The sequence below is a fragment of the Microcebus murinus genome, chromosome 28 (genome assembly GCF_040939455.1).
Source record: "Microcebus murinus isolate Inina chromosome 28, M.murinus_Inina_mat1.0, whole genome shotgun sequence".
In the NCBI taxonomy this organism is placed as follows: Eukaryota; Metazoa; Chordata; class Mammalia; order Primates; family Cheirogaleidae; genus Microcebus; species Microcebus murinus.
Window position 1 is genome coordinate 1,767,295 of NC_134131.1, and position 21,866 is coordinate 1,789,160.

General features: G+C 62.3%; 1 protein-coding gene and 1 long non-coding RNA gene across 9 annotated transcripts; both read right to left on the minus strand.

The window, feature by feature from the left end:
- Nucleotides 1-1,136: 1,136 nt before the first annotated feature.
- Nucleotides 1,137-1,997, minus strand: LOC142865018 (uncharacterized). The gene is made up of 2 exons (XR_012915314.1): nucleotides 1,523-1,997; nucleotides 1,137-1,429 (listed from the first exon to the last, which is right to left on the minus strand). It is a non-coding gene; the product is annotated as an uncharacterized LOC142865018 (long non-coding RNA).
- An 886-nt stretch (nucleotides 1,998-2,883) lies between these two features.
- On the minus strand, nucleotides 2,884-20,418 carry PDLIM7 (PDZ and LIM domain 7). Of its 8 annotated transcripts, none has more exons than XM_012787342.2 (14): nucleotides 20,270-20,418; nucleotides 19,217-19,323; nucleotides 15,471-15,622; nucleotides 15,359-15,389; nucleotides 14,832-14,950; nucleotides 14,482-14,502; nucleotides 14,111-14,247; nucleotides 13,980-14,016; nucleotides 12,443-12,504; nucleotides 12,044-12,281; nucleotides 10,639-10,819; nucleotides 3,531-3,651; nucleotides 3,322-3,437; nucleotides 2,884-3,222 (listed from the first exon to the last, which is right to left on the minus strand). In XM_012787342.2, exons 2-14 carry the CDS (start codon nucleotides 19,310-19,312, stop codon nucleotides 3,136-3,138), a joined length of 1,398 nt encoding a protein of 465 aa, XP_012642796.2. In that variant the 5' UTR covers nucleotides 19,313-19,323; nucleotides 20,270-20,418; the 3' UTR covers nucleotides 2,884-3,135. The 8 variants fall into 8 exon arrangements, with proteins under 8 accessions (XP_012642796.2, XP_075854623.1, XP_075854624.1 ...); XM_075998508.1 differs by having other exon boundaries at nucleotides 12,443-12,513; XM_075998509.1 differs by lacking the exon at nucleotides 20,270-20,418 and adding an exon at nucleotides 19,456-19,648 and having other exon boundaries at nucleotides 12,443-12,513.
- Between the last annotated feature and the right edge of the window lie 1,448 nt (nucleotides 20,419-21,866).

The following is a 21,866-nucleotide window of genomic DNA, read 5'->3' on the forward strand; positions in this document are numbered from 1 at the left end:
CTGTGTGTACCAAGTCCCTGTGGGGCCAGCACTGAGGAGGCAGCGCAAGAATCATCAGTTCCTTCCTGGGTACTCGGGCGAAACGGTCCCTCGCCCTCCACCGCCTCTCTCCCTGCTGACTCCAAATGAGCTCAAGTTGCTCCTGAGCTGGGAACGGCCTCCCCCCGCTCCCGGGCCTGCTGCCTCTGCAGTTGCCCACTCAGCCCCCTGCCACGGGCTCTGCCCCCTCGGCTGGGAGCCTGCACCCCCCCAAGGATGCTAATGGCCTCCCCTGCCTGGCAGGAGGACATTCATTTCCCAGTCTCCATGGCCTCCACCCACACAGACTTGCACCCCAGCTTTGGAACACTGCGATCCTTGCAGCTCTGTGATGGGGGCACACGAGTGGCTGGGGGGTGGGGGGGGTGCGTTGGTCTTGGATCCTTGGAGCAGCAGCCCCAGGCCATTCCAGCTGGGTGGCTCTGGACAGGTCACTTGTCCTCTCTGACCCCTCGGTTCCCTCTTCTGAAACACTGTTGCCTCCCATAAAATCTCTCCTAAATGTGTTATGATGATTAAATGACACTGAAGTGACTTGTGTGTCCGGCATCCAGAGTGAGGTGGCCTTCAGGGGAGGTGCATGATGCTTGCTCCTTGCACGCAGGACCCGGCCCCTGCTCTCTGCTCGTCTCCCTCCCCTCTCCTTCCCCACTCACAGCCACCATCCTGGGCAGGCACTTCCCAGCTCGCTCTCCCCACCCACATCCTGGCCTCTCAGCTAACCTTGGCCATCCTCTTGGCCCACCCCAGCCAAGCCTCTTGAAAGAGCTGTCTGCACTCTCTCAGTCCACATCCTCACCGCCTCCCCCCTCCTTCCTCTTTAACCCTGGCAGCTGCTCCAGCTCGCCCCAGCTCTCTGCTAAACTGATCTGGCAAATGTCACCTTGTTGCAAAATGCCAAGGGGACTCCTTGGCCTTATCTGCCTGGGTGACACTGTTGGCAGCCTCTTAAACCACTCCAGCCCTGCCCTGGCCCCCCATCCCCACCCCAGAGCTCCCGGAGGAGGCTGTCGTCCTGGTCCCTGCCCAGCGCTGTGATGCTCTTGCTCTCCTCTCTTCCCTGTGCTGAGGGCCTGCTGTCGTCATGCTGGATCTGATTCATATTTATTATTTTTTAATAGGATTTTAAAAATTGAATGTAGTTGCCAATATTGAAAAGCCGGATCTCACGTAAAGATCTGAGCCTCTAGATGCTGCCGATAAACCAGATCTGGCCACGCCGTTCGCGTTGTCAGGGGCAGCCCTTGTGCAGGCTGAGGGGCGGCTGCCCCCAGATGGGCTCCCCACAGCCACTGCCATCCCCCGTGCTCTTGCTCGCTTGTATCCATGGAAACCGAGGACGGACTGAGAGGGCTTCATGGTTCAAGAGAAGTGGGAGCGAGCACAGTTCCTTGTGGAAGTGAAAGATGCTCTATGCTTAATACGCCAAGGAAGTCAAGGTCGAAAGGAAACCACATCCCACCCGCTTTGCCACTGCTGTTACCTGCGTGGCCCCGCTGGCCGGCTCTCACTGGACATCGATCGCGTTGACCACCCTGAACCTGTCCCGAGTTCATGTCCAAATTGAATCGGAGGTGAATCCAGACTTGACTCTTCAGCTGCTTCCTGAATTTGTCTCCTAAATGTCCCACAGGCACCTCATGCAGTCATGCAACACGCGTTTATGGGGGACCCACCGCACGGCAGCTCCGGTTCTAGGGCCTGGCAAGACACGCTGAACATGGCAGGCCAAGCTCTGCGTGCATGCTCCGGGGAAGCCAAGAGAGATCACAAGAGAGAAGCCCTTCTCACCTCTTATAGGGGATTGGCCAGAGGACCTGCTGGAGGTCTCAGGCCAGGGACCGCCCCAGGACAGGTGGCCACGGCACACTGAGCTGTCCTGGCCTAGTCTGGGCCCTTTCTTCACTTCCTCTCCAGTCCAGGCCTGGGACAGGGAGATGACACTCTCTCCAGGGCAGTGGAGGAGAGCAGGAAGACCCGAGGAAGATGGAGCCACCCCTAAAGCCTCCAGTCCTTGAGGACCAGGCGGAAGTGAGCCTCTTGGGCGCCTGCCGGGGAATGGCGCTCAGGATGGCGCACCCAGCGCCAGGCCTGGCTCCTAGCTTGGCTTGTGGCTCAGTGGCCGTGCGGTCTCGCTCAGGCCTCCTAACGCTTCTGAGCCTCACCTGGAAGATGAGGCTCTCGCAGGGGTGCTGGGAGTGTCCCACACAGCCGTGTGAGCAAGCCTAGCATGGACTGGAGGCCTCGCAGAGCTGCCGCCCCTCCTCTCCCCACTCCTCACCCCTGGGCCCCCACCTCTGCCACAGCAGTGTCAGTTCCTCCCTTCCTGGCCCTCCCACTGCCCTCCCTTCTCCCTGTCTCTGTCCCCGGCTGCTCTGCGGCCTCTCCGTACAACACGGATCTGAACTGGTCCCTTCGCTGTTTCAGCTCTGCTGTGCCCTGCCCTGCCCTCGGGAGACAGTCCAGGCTCCTTGCTGGCACTTGTGGCCTCCGAGAACCTGCAGACTGCCCTCTCCAGCATCCTTCTTCCATTCCAGTTCTCGAGTGGTGGATGGCGGGTGGCGGACAGCCCCCTCCTGGCCGCCACACTCTCTTCCCTGCAGATCCATCCCAAACTTCTCCAACCTCCAGGTCAGGCCAGACCAGGGGCTCCCTGCAGGTCTGTGGGCACCAGGCCCAGCATGCAGGGTCCTGCCTGTACCTCCTCCTGCTGACCATGCACCCTCCACGTCCCCATCATGAGGACCACCAAGATGGCCCGCCCCGGGAGAACCGTCTCAATCCCCACCCTGCCACACGCCTCAGATCCCGCACTCCTGGTGCATGGGGGCAGGGCACATAGGACACAGCTGGGTACAGGTTTATTGTGGCACTGGAGGTGAACAGGGGTGGTGTGGCCAGCACCGGTGTGTGATGGTAGTGGGGGAAGTGGGGGGAGGTGAGCAGAGTGGGGCAGGGCCCAGGGAACCCTGGGCTCGGGCCGGGAGTCGGGGTTGGAGCGACCATTGTCAGCTCGACCCAGAAATGCTGGGCGTGACTCCGGGCCGCTTGGGCCGGGGAGCCATGGCAGCGGCGGAGCCATGGCAGCGGCAGGGCTCACACGTGGGAGAAGGCATGGCTCTTGCACAGGGGCTTGTCCTTCTTGGAGTAGAAGGTCTTTCCTTCCAGGTTGATCTGACATATCTGGGAACAGCGAAGGCCCAGTCACATGGGGTCGGGGGCAGCAGAAGAGGCCCCTTCCCAACCTGTCATGCATCGCGGAGGTGGGGGTGGGGCTCTCACCGAGCACACGAAGCAGGTGTCGTGCCAGCTGAAGCCCAGCGCCTCCAAGAAGCGATCCCCGGCATCGATCTTGAAGTCACAGCCACGGCACTTTGTGCCAAACATCTTCTCGTAGTCTGGGGATGGAGGCAGAGAGGAAGAGGGCCTGGATTTGCACCTGCCCCCCCCCCCCGCCTGTCCCTCCTCGCCCTGGCTGGGCCGCCCCGTACCTCGCTCGCAGTAGGGCGCCCCTTCCTCCATGTAGAAGGCCCGGTTCCGGATGGGCGTCTTGCAGGCGGCGCAGGTGAAGCAGTGCACGTGCCAGGTCATCTTCAGGGCGTGCATGATCTCCTGGGAGGAGGAGGCAGTCACTCGGCAGCTCCGCCCCCTCCCCTGGACACAGGAAGGCCGGCCTTGGGCCCCCTTTCTTCTCACGGTTGATAACACACAGCTCCCACACTTCCGTCTGCAAGCCTGAGGTCACCACTTGGGCAGTGGCACGTCTCAGACTTGCCACTGCCCAAACCCAACTCCAGATCTCATCCCGGTCTGCTCCCCCCGCGGCTGCCCCCCTCACTGATGGCCGCTCCCCCTCCCAATGGCTGCAGCCGCACCTGCTCTCGCTCACGGTCCCCAGCAAGGTGCACCTGCGAATCCTGCTGTGCCCACCTGCATCCGGATTCGGACTGCTGCTCAGGCCCCCCTGCTGCGCACCGTGAGCACAGCCAGCTCCGGCCTGGGTGACCACGCTAAACCGCCCTGTGTGCTCTCGCCCCTGCCCTACTGAAGATTCCGGCCCCAAGCCAGGCTGCATCGCATCCCCGGCTCAAAACCCCGTAGTGCTTCTCCGAGGAAAAGGCTGGTGTGAGAGGCTGGCCGGTGTGCTCTTGCCCCCCTGCAACTGTCGCTGCTGCTGTCCCTCGCACTCAAGTGGATCCTGCCCAAAACGGACGTGCCAGGTGCGCCCTCCCCTGGGCCTGGATCACTCCACCCCAGGTATCCCAGCCTCACTCGTCACCGCCTTCAAGTTTCAGCTCAGAGGCCATCTTCTCCAGGAAGCCCACTCTGACCGCGCGGGTCCACACCCCAGCCGCCTTCCCTGAGCTGTGCTCCCAGCTCCTCACTTTGCGCTTCCCTCTGCAACACCTGTCCTCCCAGCAGGCCCCCAGATAATCCACTTACTGTGCCTGTAACTTCCTGTCTCCCCTTCTTCCTGCTAAAATGTGAAGTCCAGGAGGGCATGAAGCACCCACTGTTTTATTTTATTTTTTTTTTGAGAAAGAGTCTCACTTTGTTGCCCAGGCTAGAGTGAGTGCCGTGGCGTCAGCCTAGCTCACAGCAACCTCAATCTCCTGGGCTCGAGCAATCCTCCTGCCTCAGCCTCCTGAGTAGCTGGGACTACAGGCATGCGCCACCATGCCTGGCTAATTTTTTCTATCTATGCTAGTTGGCCAATTAATTTTTTTCTATTTATAGTAGAGACGGGGTCTCGCTCTTGCTCAGGCTGGTTTCGAACTCCTGACCTCGAGCAATCCGCCTGCCTCGGCCTCCCAGAGTGCTAGGATGACAGGCGTGAGCCACCACACCCGGCCTCCACTGTTTTAGTAACTGATCTAGCCCAACGGTGCCTGGCCCTCGGTGGCCAGTTAACTGGGCTCACTGTGGGAAGGAGGCAGTAGAGGGTCCCAGGGCCGAGGTGGCCACCCCCAGGATGCCAGGACAGCCAGGGCCAGCAGCATTCAGATCTGGGCAGGCTCGGGGCAGTGTGGGCCTGGGGTGGGAGGTGGTCAGAGATCTGTGGGCCAGAACTTGCTTCTTAGCTGAGTGACTTGGCCAATAGCTTTACCTTCTCCCGAGACCTGGTTCCGTCCCTTGTGAACTGGGAACCTAACTCCAGCCTTGCAGGGCTGCTGTGAGAACGGCCCCGTGATTAAAGCCAGGGGTCCCACACCCAGCGCCTGCAGGGGCCAGGCAGAGCCTCCTGTCACAGGGGCCCCTGCTCTGCCTCTTTAGGTGGTGCTGCCAGGATCGCTCAGAAAGGCCTGCCTAGAAAGCTTAGGTTGAAACTGAGGTTAGGTACTAAAATGAAATCTGATTTTTTTTTTTTTTTTTTTTTGGAGACTGAGTCTCGCTTTGTTGCCCAGGCTAGAGTGAGTGCCGTGGCGTCAGCCTAGCTCACAGCAACCTCAAACTCCTGGGCTCAAGCAATCCTTCTGCCTCAGCCTCCCGAGTAGCTGGGACTACAGGCATGCGCCACCATGCCCGGCTAACATTTTTCTATATATATATTAGTTGGCCAATTAATTTCTTTCTATTTATAGTAGAGACGGGGTCTTGCTCTTGCTCAGGCTGGTCTCGAACTCCTGACCTCGAGCAATCCGCCCGCCTCGGCCTCCCAGAGTGCTAGGATTACAGGCGTGAGCCACCGCGCCAGGCCTGGTGATGCCTTTTTTAAAGGAGCGAAGTGTTGGCCCTAGAGGGAGTGCAGGAGTCTGGGCTCCGAGCTGGGGGGAGAGGAGGGGTCTGGCAGGGCTGAGGGCTGCTGGGCTTGGGCCGAGCTGGGCCGCAGGGCTCTGCTGCTGTCCAGGAGAACCCGCGGCCCAGCTATCGATTTCCCTTTTACCCACTGAAGTTGCCCCTGCAGGCCCTGCCTTGCGCTCCAGCTCCACCCGCCCCAGAGGCGGCTTTCGGGGCACATGTGGCTCACGGCCGCCAGCTCCAGCCTGACAGCCCTGCCCGCCTCTCGCCTCATCTCGCACTCTTCCCAGGTGTCACCTCGTGACGCAAGCGTTGCCCTCTCCTCGCTGCTTCCTACTGGTGTTCCACTTCCAGCCACCCGTTCGGGTGTTTAATGAGCACCCCCCCTGACGGGCTGGTGGGACACGGAGCGCTGCTCTCAACCCGCGGGAGCCACCCCTGCGGAAGCGAGGCCGCGAGGAATGGAAGGGCACGGCGGCGTGGGGGACCGGGCCGGGCCGGTGGGAGGCGGGTGTCAGGGAAGGTGTTCCTGAGGAGGTGATATACAAGTCACAGAAGAGAAGCAAGGAGGGAGGGTGGTGCAGACGTCCCTGGCAGGGGCGGCCTGGGCGAAGGCCCGAGGTTCAGGGAAGGGGCTGGCGCGGCGGGAGCGCAGGTGCGTGCCCTGGGGGTGGGTGACCCGACTCGAGAGCACAGGACCCCCAGGCCATCCCGACTGGGCCACGTCCCTGAGGTGTCCCCCTACCCAAACTTCCCTCCAACTCGTCACAACGTTCCCGTCCCCCGTCTTGCTGTCCCTGTGCTCCAGCCTGAGCAAGGGCATGGGGACTGCCCAGCCACACCGGCAGGCGCAAGGTTAGATCCCTGCCTGGGGGCGGGGGGGGGCTCATGACATCCACCTCGGGCCTTTCCTCTCGTCCCATCTCACTGCCACAGGAGTGAACTCCAGGGGTTGAAAATAGGGCTGTTGGCCACGTACAGTGGCTCACGCCTGTCATCCTAGCACTCTGGGAGGCCCAGGCGGGAGGATGGCTCGAGGTCAGGTGTTCGAAAACAGCCTGAGGCAAGAGTGAGACCCCGTCTCTACTAAAAATAGAAAGAAATTAATTGGCCAACTAAAAAAAAAAAAATATATATATATATATAAAATTAGCCGGGCGTGGTGGCGCATGCCTGTAGTCCCAGCTACTTGGGAGGTTGAGACAGGAGGATCGCTTGAGCCCAGGAGTTTGAGGTTGCTGTGAGCTAGATTGACTCCACGGCACTCTAGCCCAGGCGACAGAGTGAGACTCTGTCTCAAAAAAAAGGAAAGGAAGAAAGAAATTAATTGGTCAAATAAAAATATATAGAAAAGATTAGCTGGGCATGGTGGTGCATGCCTGTAGTCCCAGCTACTCGGGAGGCTGAGGCAGGAGGATCGCTTGAGCCCAGGAGTCTGAGGTTGCTGTGAGCTAGGCTGACGCCACAGCACTCACTCTAGCCCAGGCAACAGAGTGAGACTCTGTCTCAAAAAAAAAAGGAAAAGAAAAGAAAATAGGGCTGTTTGCACCAAGTCGTGACAACAGTTCCTGCCACTGAGGTGAAGGTGGATACACGGGCCTGGCTGGGGCAGCAGGGCCTGCCCCCCAAGGCTTACTCCCTCCAGAAGCCAGCCAGGCCCTGTGCGCCTCACCTCTTCAACTGTGGCGGGCCGAGCCCTCCTGGCCGGGGTGGGTTGGGCCGGGCTAGCAGCTAGAGTGTGAGCAGAGCAGTCTGACAACAGGAGGACTTTGATCTAAGGAAGCAAACCCAGATGATGTCCCTTCCCCTCTTCATGCCTACTGATGGAACCCCCATTTTTTGCTGGGCACATGGCTGCCCAAAATAAAGACCCTATTTCCCAGCTTCCCTGGTAGCTCGGTGTGGTCGTGACTGGGTTTTGGCCAATGGGGTGGAAGCAGACAGTCAGGGCAGCAGCCTCCTATGAAGGTGGATGCCAGGGGGGCTCTGGCCCCTCTCTTTCCCTCCCACCTCCTCTGGCTGGGACGTGGACGATTTGGCTGAACCCCAAGAGCCACCTTGGACTGTGCATAGTAAGCAGGAGGAGACGACAGCTGGGCAACAGGATGCAGGACCCTACCATGCCAGTCCCAGACTGTCCACGCCTGGGCTATTTCAGGTAAGAAACAAGTAGCCACTATTTTGAGTTTTCCCGCCCTTCGGTCAAGGTGACCCTCACTGATAGGGACAGCCCCGTCACAGAGCTCTCTGGCCACATCTGGAAACCTTGCCTCTAGATGCAGAAATAAAGAGGAAGGGAGAGGAAGGAAGAGCATGGGGGGGCCATCAGGAGGGCCTGGGGCTGCTCCTGGCTCAGCCCCCAGGCTCTGTGTGGCCTCGGGAAGTTTCTGTCCCTCCCTGGGCCTTGGCTCCCATGTATGTCCAACAGGAACCCTACTCAGCTTGTCAACCCCACACTCTTTGCCCCCTTGTCCCCCAGGGTAAGGGACAATGGCCAGCTCTGCCCTCAGCCTGTGTCACACTCCGAGTCCCCTTCCCCAGGGCGAGCTCCCGGGGGCAGGGCCCACATCCATCTTGTCCATGTGTGCCCAGTGTGGGGCACACCTCCTGGCATGCTGTCCACGTCTAATAAAGAGAACAAGTGGGTGGAGACAGCCCATTGCTTTAGCTCTTTTTAGAGACAGGTTCTCACTGTGTCACCTAGGCTGGAGTGAAGTGGCCTGATCATCGCTCACTGTAGCCTCAAGCTCCTGGGCTCAAGCGATCCTCCCGCCTTAGCCTCCTGAGTAGCTGGGATTACAGGCACGTGCCACCGCACCTGGCTATTTTATTTTTTAGTTTTGTAGAGACAGGGCCTTGCTATGTTGCCCAGGCTGGTCTTGAACTCCTGGCCTCAAAGGATCCTCCTGCCTCGGCCTCCCAAAGTGCTGGGATTACAGGTGTGAGCCACCACATGCAGCCCACTCTTAGCTCTTAACACGCACTGACCCAGGTCCCAAGCCCAGTCCTGACTGGCGGCAGGTTTTCCCACAGGAAACCTGGTCAGACTACGCTCTGTGTTTACCCTCCGTGGGACGAAGAGGATTCTCAGTTACAAATTTTTGCGTCTGAATTTCTGGCTTTGCCACTCAATAGCCTTATATACTTAAAGCCCAGCAAGTTATCTTCCGGAGCCTCAGTTTCTCCAGCACTAGGTGCAGTGGACGCTGAGGATTGGCCTCTCAGAAGCCTTTCTCAACCCTCTTCCTTTTTGGCTTTCCCTGTCGCTGAGGCTGGACAGCTAAGTACTGCATCTCCCAGCTGCCCTCGCAGCCCAGGGCAGTCACAGGATGACAGTTCCAGCCAAAGCCACAAAGATGGAAGCCCGTTCCGGAGTGCAGAGGTAAAACCTATTAAAAGAATGCCATTGGCCGGGCGCGGTGGCTCACGCCTGCTGATGTTGACACCACGGCACTCACTCTAGCCTGGGCAACAAAGCCAGACTCTGTCTCAAAAAAAAAAAAAAAAAAAAAAAAAAAAAAAAAAATGCCATTGCCCCTTCCCTCTCCTTCTTGCCTGGAGTGAGAACAGCAGCCTGGGACTTGAGCGGCCATCTGGTAACCATTACATGATAAGGTTGGGAACAAAGGTCTACATGCTCGGGATTCCGGAGCAACAAGGTGGGAAGAGCCTAGGCCCCCAAGGGCATGCTGCTCTGCTGCTCTAGCCCTGGAATTCTTGTGATTGAAATGAAGAGCCCTCTCAGCCAAGCACGGTGGCTCACGCCTGTAATCCCAGCACTCTGGGAGGCTGAGGCGGACAGATTGTTCAAGGTCAGGAGTTCGAGACCAGCCTGAGCAAGAGCGAGACCCCCGTCTCTACTAAAAATCGAAAAAAATTAGCTGGACAACTAAAAATATATAGAAAAAATTAGCCGGGCGTGGTGGCTCATGCCTGTAGTCCCAGCTACTTGGGAGGCTGAGGCAGAAGGATCGCTTGAGCCCAGGAGTTTGAGGTTGCTGTGAGCTAGGCTGACACCACGGCACTCACACTAGCCCAGGTGACAGAGCAAGACTGTCTCAAAAAAAAAATTAAAATAAAATAAAGAAAGAAAAGAAAAAGAAATAAACAAGCCTCTCTGTTTAAGTCTCTGCAGTGGGGTTTTCTGTTGTCGCAGATGAATGCAATCCCAATGGACACAGCAGCCACCTCTCACTTGTTTAGCGTGTCCCTTCTTACAGCAGTGTCACCCTGCTTTTATTACAGGGAACCGCTCCTTCCCTCACTCTTGCTCTGGGCTCAGGCAGCTCCCCCCAGCTCCAGGGCTAGGGCTCACCGAGGCCTGGTGATCGGACGCTCGGTTCAGGGATCGTCATGTGACCCAAGCCAGGCCCATGAGCATGGGTACAGGGACTTCTGGGGCATCACCTGGGACAGAGTGATCCCTTTCAGCCCGTGGCACTACGGCGACTTGTGACACTGGAGATACTGCAGCATCTTTGCTGCCTTCTCTAGGGCAAAGCGTGCTGGGAAGGAGCCAACGCAGATGAGAGCAGAAGCAGGCGACAGCGTCCTATGGCCTCAGTGCCTGGGTTCAGCTGGGCCTGAAACTAGCGCCTTGGGCTTCACAGTCATTTGAGCCAATCCCTTTGTTTTTTTCCACTGAGCCCTTCTGCGTGGGACTTTGCTAAGAGGTCCTGTCTAATTGGCTAAGGGGATCCTGTCTAATATAAAGTGGGACCAATATAGCAGCCTGTTCATCGGCCGTTAAGGCCCTGAAGGGCTTATGCAAGGAAAGCCCCGGGCCGGGAGCTGCTCAACACTCCCCCGAGCCGGCAGGCAGGGCACGCGCCTTCCCACCCTCCTGCCAGCCCCACTCACGCCAGCGATCTTCTTCTTGCACTTGGCACAGCTGGGCGCGTAGCGCACATCGTAGCAGGGGGGGCAGAAGATGGCGCCCTTCTCCTCGAAGAAGCCGCCCTCTTCCACCACCTTTCCGCACTGGCTGCACACGAACTCCTCCGGGTGGTAGGCGTGGCCCAGCGCCACCAGGTAGCGGCCCCTGCGGGGAGGCAAGGGCGTCACAGGGAGCAGCAGGTGCAGGTGAGGCCGGGCTTTTGGCCAGAGCCCAGGGGGGTCTCCCCACCACCTCGTAGGAAGCTCTGGGTGGGGAAGTTCGTGCTCCCACTGTCCAAGACAGGCGTGGGGAGGGACAGTGAGAGCGACGAAGCTTGCAGAGAGCCAGCTCTGTCCCACTGTACTGCCTGAAGACAGGAGAGGCAGTTTTAGAGGAGGGAGGACTGAGTGGGGCGGACAACTTGAGCCTAAGGAGACAACCTTGAGGAACTGGCACCTGGGGGGCAGGAGGCCCAGAGTGCCTAGGACACCTGGGCGGACCCTGGTGCCCGCCCTGTTCCTGCCCGCCTGTCCCACCCAGCCTGGGGAGGGGCCTGCATGTCCCAGATCAACAGGGGTGTCTGAAAGAGGACATTTTCTGCACAGCTTCTGCCTAAAAACTGGCGAAAGTCACGAGCAGGCCAGGGCCAGGGCTGAGGGCCAGGGCCAGGGCTGAGAGCTAGGAAGCCTCTAGAATTTGGCAGTGATTCATTCCAGAGGTCCGTGTGACCCTGCTGGGCCCCAGGGAGCAGTGCAGAGGGCGGGACCTTTGGCCGGTCTGCTGTGAGGGCACAGAGGGGCTGGGGCAGGCCCTTCTTTGCCCCAAGCAGCAAGTCTGTGGGTGCAGCTTCGGTGTGGGGGGCCCCTTCTGCCATTTCACAAGGGCAGATGCTGCCACTGCTTAATGTAGTTTGGGATTAAGAATCTGGGAACCCTGGGAGGCCCAGGGGGCAGGATTGCTCGAGGTCAGGAGTTCAAGACCAGCCTGAGCAAGAGCGAGACCCCGTCTCTACTATAAATAGAAATAAATTAATTGGCCAACTAATATATATAGAAAAAATCAGCCGGGCATGGTGGTGCATGCCTGTAGTCCCAGCTACTCGGGAGGCTGAGGCAGGAGGATTGCTTGAGCCCAGGAGATTGAGGTTGCTGTGAGCTAGGCTGACACCACGACACTCACTCTAGCCTGGGCAACAAAGTGAGACTCTGTCTCAAAAAAAAAAAAAAGAATCTGGGAACCCAGGCCAGGTCCCTACCCTCCCCCACTCCAACTGGGGATTGAATCCTTATTCTCCCCCCATGGCAGCTGAGGCAAAACAAGTGGGCAGACAGTCCAGGACCAGACTGTAGGCCAAGCAAGGCGAGGGTAGGAAAGGAAGGGGCCACCCACCGGATGACCTTGTGACATTGGTGGCACACAGGAGTCTTGCCGTTGCTGCCGCTGCCCCCTCCTGCGCCCCCTCCCGCAGCCGCCTGCACGATGGAGGTGCGATTCTGCAGCGGTGTGGGCGTGGCTGGCTGGCTGTGCCGGGTCAGCACTGTGCTCGTTTTGTCTGGGGCGTAGCGCTCCGCAAACGCAGGGTCCACGGCCCAGGGCGGGCGGCTGGTGGGGCTAGGGGTGGTAGGGCCTGCCAGGGCCAAGGAAAGTGGCTCCAGAGGGGTGCCCAGGGACCCCAAAGGGCAGGGGGTGGAGCCCAGGGCAGCTTTGAGGAGCACACCACCCCCATACCCCTTTGAGGAGCCCAGCCCCCCCATACCTTTCCCTAAGCCCAAGCCCACCCTCTCTCACCAGGCCAGGGTTCCTGGGGTGTAGCTGAGGCAGGGGCTGGGGCTTCCGTCCTGGGCACCTGGCTGCAAGATCTGCCATTCAAGGCCCTGCGTGGCTGAGGCTCCTGACATGGCCCCTCCCCCCAACCTGGGTCCAGCTGGCCCCACGGGAGATGCCCGGTGCAGGAGCGCTGCTGGGCTGGACCGCAGGTGCCCCCAGGGGAGGAGGGGAGGACAGCTTCTCCTAGCCACACTAGCTAGCTGGACTGCTGTCTGGAGCCGGGAGATAGAGTAGGGTCCCACTTGTGGGGCAGCTCGTGGGGCTCCCCTCATGCCAGAGAGCTGGCTCTGACGGCAGGGTAGGGCCCCCTTTGCCAGGCACACCCTCCCACTGAGACCCAGAATGGCAGGTCCCACACTGAGTCTGAACCATCGGACACCCCCACACCCAAGATGCAAACCAGGCCCACCAAGACAGAAGACAGAGGCAGAGCAGGGAGGACTGAGAATGTTTATTTCCATGCCTGAGGCAGCACAGACCTGGCAGGCAGCAGGACCACAGGGCAGAGAGGGAAGCCAGTGGCAGACAAAGCCAGGCCCCAGCCAGGTGGGCTGCCAGGGCCAGGCCAGCAGGAGGCTCAGGCCAGCGGCGGGAGAGGGGTGGTGAGGTAGGCAGAAGCTGAAGGCACCAAGGGGGGTGCCCGGGGCAGGAGGGACAGAAAGGAGGAGGCAGAGAGGGCAGCTGGCCGGAGAGGGCCGGGCTACGACCGCACGTTGAGCACGTGGGCAGAGCGCTGGTGGTGCCAGTCCCGAAGGCGTGTGTAGCATGGGCTCTGCAGCTCCAGGACATACTTTTCCCTGGGGGCAGAGAGAGGCGGGAGGAAGTGGAAGGAAGGAGAGGGAGGAAGGAAGGAAGGAAGGAGAAGGAGGGAGGAAGGAAGGAAGGAAGGAAGGAGAGGGAGGGAGGAAGGAAGGAAGGAGAGGGAGGGAGGAAGGAAGGAAGGAGAGGGAGGGAGGAAGGAAGGAAGGAGAGGGAGGGAGGACATGGAGGAAGGAGAGGGAGGAAGGAAGGAAGGAAGGAAGGACAGGGAGGAAAGAAGGAGAAGAAGGAAGGAAGGAAGGAAGGAAGGAAGGAAGGAAGGAAGGAAGGAAGGAAGGAAGGAAAGAGAAAAAGGAAGGAAGGAGAAAAAGGAAGGAAGGAAGGAAGGAAGGAGAGGAAGGAAGGAAGGAAGGAGAAAAAGGAAGGAAGGAAGGAAGGAAGGACATGGAGGAAGGAAGGAAGGAAAGAAGGAAGGAAGGAAGGAAGGAAAGAAGGAGAGGAAGGAAAGAAGGAAGGAAGGAGAGGAAGGAAGGCAAGAAGGAAAGAAGCAAGGAAGGAAAGAAGGAAGGAAGGAAGGAAGGAAGGAAGGAAGGAAGGAAGGAAGGAAGGAAGGGAGGGAGGGAGGGAGGGAGGGGAATGGAGAATGCTGGCTGGGGAGTCCCAGGAGCAGACGTCGGGGTGGCGGCTACACTGGAAGAGGCAGGACCTGGGAGAGAGGGGCTGGTGTCTGTCCTCTTACCTTGACTTCTTCAGGTGCTCCTCATCCGGGTCTTGCACTGAGAGGACACAGGCGGGCATTGGCCAAGAGAAACAGAGGGTCAGGCCTGGCTGGGGCCAGGAGAGCCCGCCCTGCCCCAGGCCAGCACTTACTGGACTCGGTGCCCGTGAGGTGGGCGAGGATGCGGAAGGAGCGGGACTGGCCCGTCCCGGGCCGCGGCCGCCAGTCCTCGGTGTCCTCCATCAGCCGCTGCTTGCTGGCATCCGGGGCCAGCGGCCGGAGAGGCTGTCTGCGGGGAGGGTGTGGCTCAGAGCCTGCGGCCAGGTGCGGCAGCCCCTCCCAGGACCTGGTGCGGGTGGGCCACGGTGCAGGCAGGGGTGGGGAGGGGCGAGGCCAGGGCCCACTGCGCGGCGGGGCAGGGGACAAGGGGGCAGGGGAGTGGAGAGGAGGCAGCCAGGGTGGGGAGGGGCCGCCGCCCGCAGCGCAAAAAGGAAGGAAGAGAGGGACAGGCAGAGGGGCTCACTGACTTGGCAGGGGTCTGCACCTGTGAAGTAAACCAGACAGACAGAAGGACAAAGGGACAGACACGGGGAGGAAGAAAGATGGGGAGGGGTCAGAGCAGCCCGGGGTGAGGCGGCACTGACTGTCCCGGGCTCGGCTGGCCTGGCACCGCACCCCAACCCTGGGCCACCGCCGGTCCCTGCCTCGAGCCGCATCCTCGGGAGAGGCCCGGGCCTGCGGCGCCCACCCCGGCCGCCAGGGGGCGCGGCCGCACGGTCCCGCCGGGCAGGGCGCAGCGCAGGAGCAGCGGCGGCGGGCGGGCGGGCGGCGCACAGCAGGTGCAGGGCGCGGCCTGGCGGCGGGGCCACGTACCCATTCTGCTGCGGGGCGCTGTCAGCGGGCAGGGGCGCCCCGAAGGGCCGGGCCGTCTTGTTGAGGGAGGCGCTGGGCGCAAAGGTGTACCGCGGGGGGTCCGCGGCGGGGGCCAGGGCCTGGGCAGAGACAGAGCAGGGGGGCAGGGCGAGCGGGCGGGCAGGCGTGGGGGGCTGGGTGGTGGTGGGGCGGCCCCCCAGAGGGCAGGGCAGCTCCAGCCCCGCCCCCACGCAGCTGGCTGGAGGTGAGGGGGACAGGGCCACTCGGGTTTCCAGAGGCCCGTTTGGGAGTGCCAGTCTCAGCCCAGCAGGTGGGCACACAGCGCAGGTGGGCGGGCGGGAGGCGGGCGGGCAGACAGGCAGACAGTGCGTGGTACCCGGACCGTGCGGCATCCCCAACTCCGTGTTCCCTGGACCCTCCCCAGCTCCAGCCCCGGCCTCTCCCCTTTTTCCCAGCCAGGGATGGGGGCACCCCCGGCGACCAAGCCCACCCCGCCCACCGCCGGAACGTCCCAGCCTGCCACGTACCTTCTGCGCTTTGCTCTGAGCCGGCTGGGCCCTAGGGGAGAAGCGAAAGAAAGCGTGATGGCCGGCCCAGCCCGAAGGGGTCCCCACCCGCAGGCAGGCGGCGCCCACACACCTGCTGAGGCCCAGGCTGAGGCGCTCCCCACAGGCACGGATCTTGTTCTGGGCTTCGATGTGCGTGAGGCCCCCCGCGTTCTCACCGTCGATGCTTAGCACCCAGTCGCCCACAGCCACGCCGGCCTGCGCAGCCTTGCCCCCGGGAGTCAGCTGCGGACAGGTGAAGGGTAAGGAAGGCCGGGACTCGGCAGACCAAACCGAGGCTAAGGGCAGGCGACCCTGCCCTGCCCTAAGCGGCCCCACTTCCAGAGCCACAGAAGTGACCTGGATGGTGGCGCTCACCTGAGCTCCCAGTTCCATCACTGATTTCCTGATCACTGATTTCCTCGCCTCCACGCCCCTCCCCCACGGTCCAGAAAGTGTTAGGACATCAACAAACAGCCACCCTTGGGCTAAAACCCAAGCCCTCCTGCTAGGCTCCTGCCCGCCTCTTGCTTAGGCCAGTCCACCTTCCAAATGTGCCGGCTGGCCCGTGCACACAGCACCATCTTCCTGACACTGCCAGTGGCCCCTTCGCCCCTCCTGCTCCACCACCCTGTCCTGGGGCCACCTGCAGGGACCTGCCAAGACCCTGTCATCTCCAGGTTCCCGGTGAACAGTGCCTGGCTGGGGCCTAAGGTGTCAGCTGGGGCCTCGTAGGCTGTGAATGGGGGTCACCTCCAGGCCCTCAATTGCTCCATCACTCCCAGTGCTCCAGTCCTTCAGGCTCTGAGTTGGGAACTCCTGGTTCCTACAGCACGTGGGGGGAAACAGTTGGCTGGGAGGAATGGTCACCACCAGCATTAGCTGAGACCATCAAGGATGACTTCTGGGAAGCAGCGGGCCGTGGCAAAGGAGAATGGGGCGTGCTGCTCACGACAACTTCGAATGCCAGGGGGAGAAACCAGGACTTGGCCTTGAGGGTAGAAGGACTGCTTGCAGTTTTAAGGCCTGGGATAGAGTATTTCCCAGGACCCAGGCCGGGCGTGGTGGCTCACGCCTGTAATCCTAGCGCTCTGGGAGGCCGAGGCAGGAGGATCACTTGAGGTCAGGAGTTCCGAGCCCAGGACCCTGATAGAGGTGACCCTGACAAACCCCACTGGGCCCAGCCCTGTCAACACAGGGTACCACCCAGCCATCCGGCAAGGGCCCTGGAATGCACTGAGCGGGCTTCTGCGGGGTAGTGAAGGAAATCAAATTTACACTTCGCCGGTGGGGGACTAGGGGCTGCCAGTGGCCCCAGGAGGCTCCTCAGGTGGGCCAGTGCACAGGCTGAGCAGAGACAGGGAGAGGGGCGGTAAGAGGGGACAGAGAGACGTCAGAGGGCACAGCGCTGGGACAAAAAGGGAAAGCTGGCTTTGACGACTTTTCACACTTACATGGGAGGTTAGGAGAGGAAGAGAGCTGGGTGGCCCCTCTTCGCTCACTAAATAATAATAGTGAGAAAAGCAGCTTATGTTACTATCTAGTGAGCACCCAGTATTGCCACATATTGCCACTGAATCCTCCAAACAACCCTGTGGAGGAGTCTGGGATCATACCCATTTTACACTGAGGAAGACACACAGAGAGGTTAAGCAACTTGCCTCAAATTACCCAGCTAGTAAGAGGCAGGGCCAGGATTTGACCCTGACCCTGAGGCTCCAGCACTCCGGACACCTCCGCTGAGCATACGGACCCAAGTGAGGAGTCGGCCCCACTGGAAAGACTCCGTGATCCCCGGGTTGAGGTGGGGCCTGGATCACCTATCTCACCTTTTAGTTCAATCCAGCCCCTTCTGATGGGCACCGGGAAGTGACGCCCTTGAGGGGAAGTGGCTTACTCAAGGCCACAGTGAGTCAGTAGAAGGGAAACCTGGTCCAGCCACTCCCTACCCACAGGGCTGGCTCCGGGGAGGTGGGCTGTGGCCGGGGTCTTGAGGTGGGCAGGAGCAGCTGGCTCCTGGAAGGGGTGGGGGTGGGGACCACTTCCTTCCTTGGAGCAGGGAGGTGGGAAGCAGGGAGGGCTAGAGGAGTGGGCAGAAGAGCGGGGGAGGGGGCTGGAGAGAGAAGCAGGGAGCAGGCAAGCCAGGGGCAGGGCGAGGCCAGAGGGCCCAAGGAGGGGAAAAGCCAGGGGGCTGGACACTGCATGGGTGGGGGTGAGTCAGCCTCAGCAGCCCAACCCCCCAGTCCCAGACGTTACCTCATCTCAGGCCCAGGCCCTCAGCCAGCCCTGTCCCTCCCTTTTCCCTCCCTCCTCCATTCCGGGGTCAGAGGAGGGGGCGGGGGCCAACCTAGCTCAGAAGAGACCACCCCACCCACACACCCACCCACCCACCTGGGCCTAGGTCCAACTCCAGGGCTGGGCTCAGCTGGTGGCCCCACCCACATGCTGGGGCTGCTGACAAGGGAGCCTGGGCCCAGAGTGCCCCCAAGAGGCCACAGCTAAAAGTCACTCCCATCAATGAAGAAAGGGACACAGAGGCCAGCCACCCACACCGGCCAGCGCCTTACCAGGGCAAGGGACGTAGGGTAGGTTTTCAGGGTTGACAAGGCTTGAGGATTGCGTAGGGGGACGTGGGTGTGGTAGGGAGACCACTGGCCTTAGCTGTCCTGCTGGCAAGGCAGGTCCAGGACAACCCCACGGGAGGACCCCTGGGAAGAGCAGTGCCTGTTCCCCTGGCCACCAAGCACAGCCCCACAGACAAACTGCCTTGAGGCCCTCTTAGGCTGGGCAGTGCCTGGACAACCCTCCAGTCCACTGCGGGCTGGGCCTGCTCTGGCTTCCTGCCACAGCTGCCTGCCCACTGGTGCCTGGGTGGGTCACCGGGCAGGCCAGGCGGATGTAGGGGCAGGAAGTCCCCACCCCCGGCTGACCCCCAGGCCACAGTCAGAGATACCAGCCAAAGGGCTGGCCTCATTCACTCTGGGTGGGCAGTTTGCTCTGTGTCACACGACTGGACCCTACAGCTGTGGCTGTAGCCTGGTGACCAGCTGAGAGGCCCACGGATGGGGTGCAGGAGTCTAGTCCTAGGCTAGCCCTTTTAGGCTCCAGACTCTAGCCCCTGCTGGCTATCCCAGCATGGGGCTGCATTCTTGGGCTTATAAGGCAATCCCCCTGCCATAGGGAGGAGCCAGCCCCCAGCTCCGCCCACCAGCACAGGCTCTCAGGAGTTGAAGTCAGGGTCCCAGAGCTGAGCCCTCTCCCACACTTCTGCTTAGGGTCAAAGGCCGCTGCATCCTGAATGTGGGTCAGGCTGGGGAGAGACCTCCTGTTCCTACCCACAAAAAGTGCATGCCATCCCGTGCCTCAATTTAAATCCCACTGCAGGAGCCCCTCCACCTCTCCAAGTTCCCTCACTTGGAGAAACAGGATGAGGACTGCTATTCCCTGGGTGGCAGTGAGGTTGAAGCTAGATCCCATGTCACAGTGCCCTGCCTGGAGCCTGGCTCCAACCATTGCTCTCTCAAGCTCAGACACTTCCTGGAGACCTCAGCTTCCCATCATGGCAAATGGGCCTCCCCCCCCCCCCCCCCCCCCCCCCCCCCGCCCTCAGGGGCAGCCACGGGAGCTTGGTGCAATGGCAGCGGGTACAGTGCAGTCCTGGGGTCGCCCGGGGGCTCCTCTCTCAGGACCCTCCTAGGTGGTGGTCCTTGTAGCAGGCACCCACCACATCTCTGGCCTGCCGGCCCCTGGCTCACTCCTGCTCAGACTCCTCCCGTCACCCATGGGACATGGGAGCACCCAGAGGCCCGTGGGGAAGCCCCTCCCCCAACCTAGGCTCACCCGAGAGATGGAGAGGGGCACATTGAAGTCCTTGCCCCCTTGCAGCCGGAAGCCCCAAGGTGCTGGCCCCTCCAGCACTACCTTGAAGGAATCCATGGCGCTGGCTCCTGAGGGAGGAGGGAAGCGAAGGTGAGCGTCTGGCATGCTGGGCAGGCCCAGCGGCAGGACGTTAGCCCTGGACATGTGCCAAGCAGGCACCGGCGGATGGGAGCGCACCCAAGGCACAGGTAGACAGGTACCTTGTCAGACTGGCCTGGAGGACCTTACTTTGGAAAGACAGGAGCAGGATCCCTCCCCCAGGGACTGGGGCAGTGAGGGGTGCCCGCATCCAGGCTTGGGGCTCTCTTCATCCAGCGGTGGGCCGCGGCGCTAATTTGGCGTGGCCTCCCCCCAAGCCAGCGGGAGCTTCGGGCGGCAGAGTGAGTCAGGGGCCGGCTCTCCTCTTCCCCGCCCCCAGGTCCCGGCAGGCAGGCCGCGGCTGGAGCCTGCTCGGACTATATAAGGCGTGTAAGCTGACACTGCGCGGAGAGCCAGCGGAGGGAGCACTCGGGGGCTTGGGACACGAGGGGGAGGGGAGGGGGAGGGAGGCAGCCGGAGCGGGCCCTCGCCATTCCCGGACCAGTCCAGGCTGCTGGGAGCCAGGGCGGGACCCCCGGTGCTGGAGGAGGAGGGGCGGGAGCGGGTTGAAGCCCCCGAGGGAGGAGATCGGTGGGGGCCGGCACCCCAAAGCGTGGCCAGGAGGAGGATCCATCCTGGAGCCCAGCGGGGGGGTGCCTCCCACACAGGACCGCTCCCACACCGCCGTGACTCAGTTTCCCCATGTCCTCCGCCCGGGCCCCATGCATTGGCCGGTCCCGGCCGCAGGAAGCGGCGCAGGCGCCAATCCGCCCAGCCGCAACGGGCTTCGCGGCAGGAAGGCGGGGGCGGAGGCAGGGCCCGGGCCCGCGGGAGGAAGCGCAGCGCGGCCCACGAGCCCCAGCGCCCTCTCTGGTCCTCCGCAGGCCCCGGGCCCCGCCTGGCCCAGCCCGAGACGCCCCGCACGGTCGCCAGTACCTGCTCGGCCCGCCGGGGCGCTGCTCGGCGGCGGGCTCCGGCGGCCCGAGGTGTGGCCCCGCCCCGCCGCCGCCGTCCGCTTTGAGCCCACGGCGGGGGGCGGGGCCACAGACCACGCCCCTCGTGGCCACAGGCCACGCCCCTCGTGGCCACGCCCGCGAGCCCCTCTCAGCCGGCGGGACGCCCCGCCCAATTCCTCCCCCTGGTCGCCGCCATCCGCTTGGAGCCCACGACGGGGGGCGGGACCACAGGCCACGCCCCTCGTGGCCACGCCCACCAGCCCTTCTCGGCCGGCGGGACGCCCCGCCCAATTCCTCCGCCCTGCCGCCGCCTTCCGCTTTGAGCCCACGGCGGGGGGCGGGGTCACAGGCCACGCCCACGAGACCCTCTCCGCCGGCGGGACGCCCCGCCCAATTCCTCCGCCCGGTCGCCAGCGGCTGCTCGCGGGGCGGGGCCTGCGCCGCGCACGCCCCGCGGAGACGCCGCCCGCGCGGTCCCGTGCGCCCCCTGCTGGCGAGTGCCGGGACGCGGCCTTCCCGCCCGCGCGCCTAGCGCCCCCTGCCGGCGAGTGCCGGGACGCTGCCTTCCCGCCCGCGCGCCTGGCGCCGGCCCCCTCGGAACCCCCGTTTCCTCCTTGGAGGGCGAGACGGCGGTCCCGCCCCTCAGGGCCGCCGCGAGGCCCCGGGTTGCAGGCGCCGCCGCTGGCGGCTCCAGGACTCCTACATCCGGGGGGAGGGTTCGAGCGGGGAAGGTTGAGGGATCTCGCCTACTCGGGAGGCAGAGGCGGAGGATCTCGAGCGCAGGGGTTCGAGACCGGCCTGGGCACCCTTGGGAGACGCTCCGTCCCCGCCCTCGCCCTGCCAAAGCTAGATTTGCAGAACGCGCTCCCGAAGCCGGGAAAAACACGGCCGGAGGAGAGGGAGCCGGAGGGGCCCTCAGCGGTGCCCGGAGCCCGGCCTGTGGGCCTGCGCGCCCTTGCATCTACCTCAGGGCAGAGCCGGCGCCCACCGCGCCGCGCCGGCCACGGGCTGTCCCTCCCCACTCCAGAGCGGGCGGCGTCTCCAGTGGGGCGTCTCCACCCTGCACTTGGTTGCTGCTCCTGTCCGCTCAGCTTCCCCAGGACAAGGCCGGAAGAGTTTCCTTAAAGACGCTTCTGACCCGCGTCCCTCTGCATTCAACACCCCTTGAGGGCAAAATTCCCCTGAGGAGTCGCCTGTCTGTCCGTGCGTCTCCACTTGGTTCCCTCTGGGCGTCCCCGCTTGTCCCCACCAGTCCTCTGGGATCTCTCTTTTCAAAGTTTCCAGGGCCCTCGGGTCACCAAGTGAATGGGGTCGTCGGCTTCCACCCTGCAGGAGCGGGCCCATCACTCCCTCTGCCTGGAGACACCGTTTCCCCCGGCTCAGGGCTTCCTCCCGCCCCACCGGCCTCTACTCCTACCTTCCCACCCTCTCTGGCGGCTCCTCACCTGCCTTCCGCCCGCCCCGGCCACCTGACCTCTCCTCTGTCCACACTCGCTCCCCAAGGCCCCACGCTGTCCTGTGGGGTCGGCTTCCCTGACACCTTATGCCGGGGACTCCCGAGTCATATGGCCAGCCCT

Excerpts from the sequence above, each read along its gene's own strand:
- PDLIM7 (XM_075998508.1), bottom strand. The coding sequence starts at position 19,312 with ATGGATTCCTTCAAGGTAGTGCTGGAGGGGCCAGCACCTTGGGGCTTC. Across the intron at positions 15,623-19,216 it reads TGCCCCTCTCCATCTCTCGG|CTGACTCCCGGGGGCAAGGC; the intron begins GTGAGCCTAGGT and ends ACCTGTCCGCAG. Across the intron at positions 12,514-13,979 it reads GAGCACCTGAAGAAGTCAAG|ATCTTGCAGCCAGGTGCCCA; the intron begins GTAAGAGGACAG and ends CTTGAATGGCAG.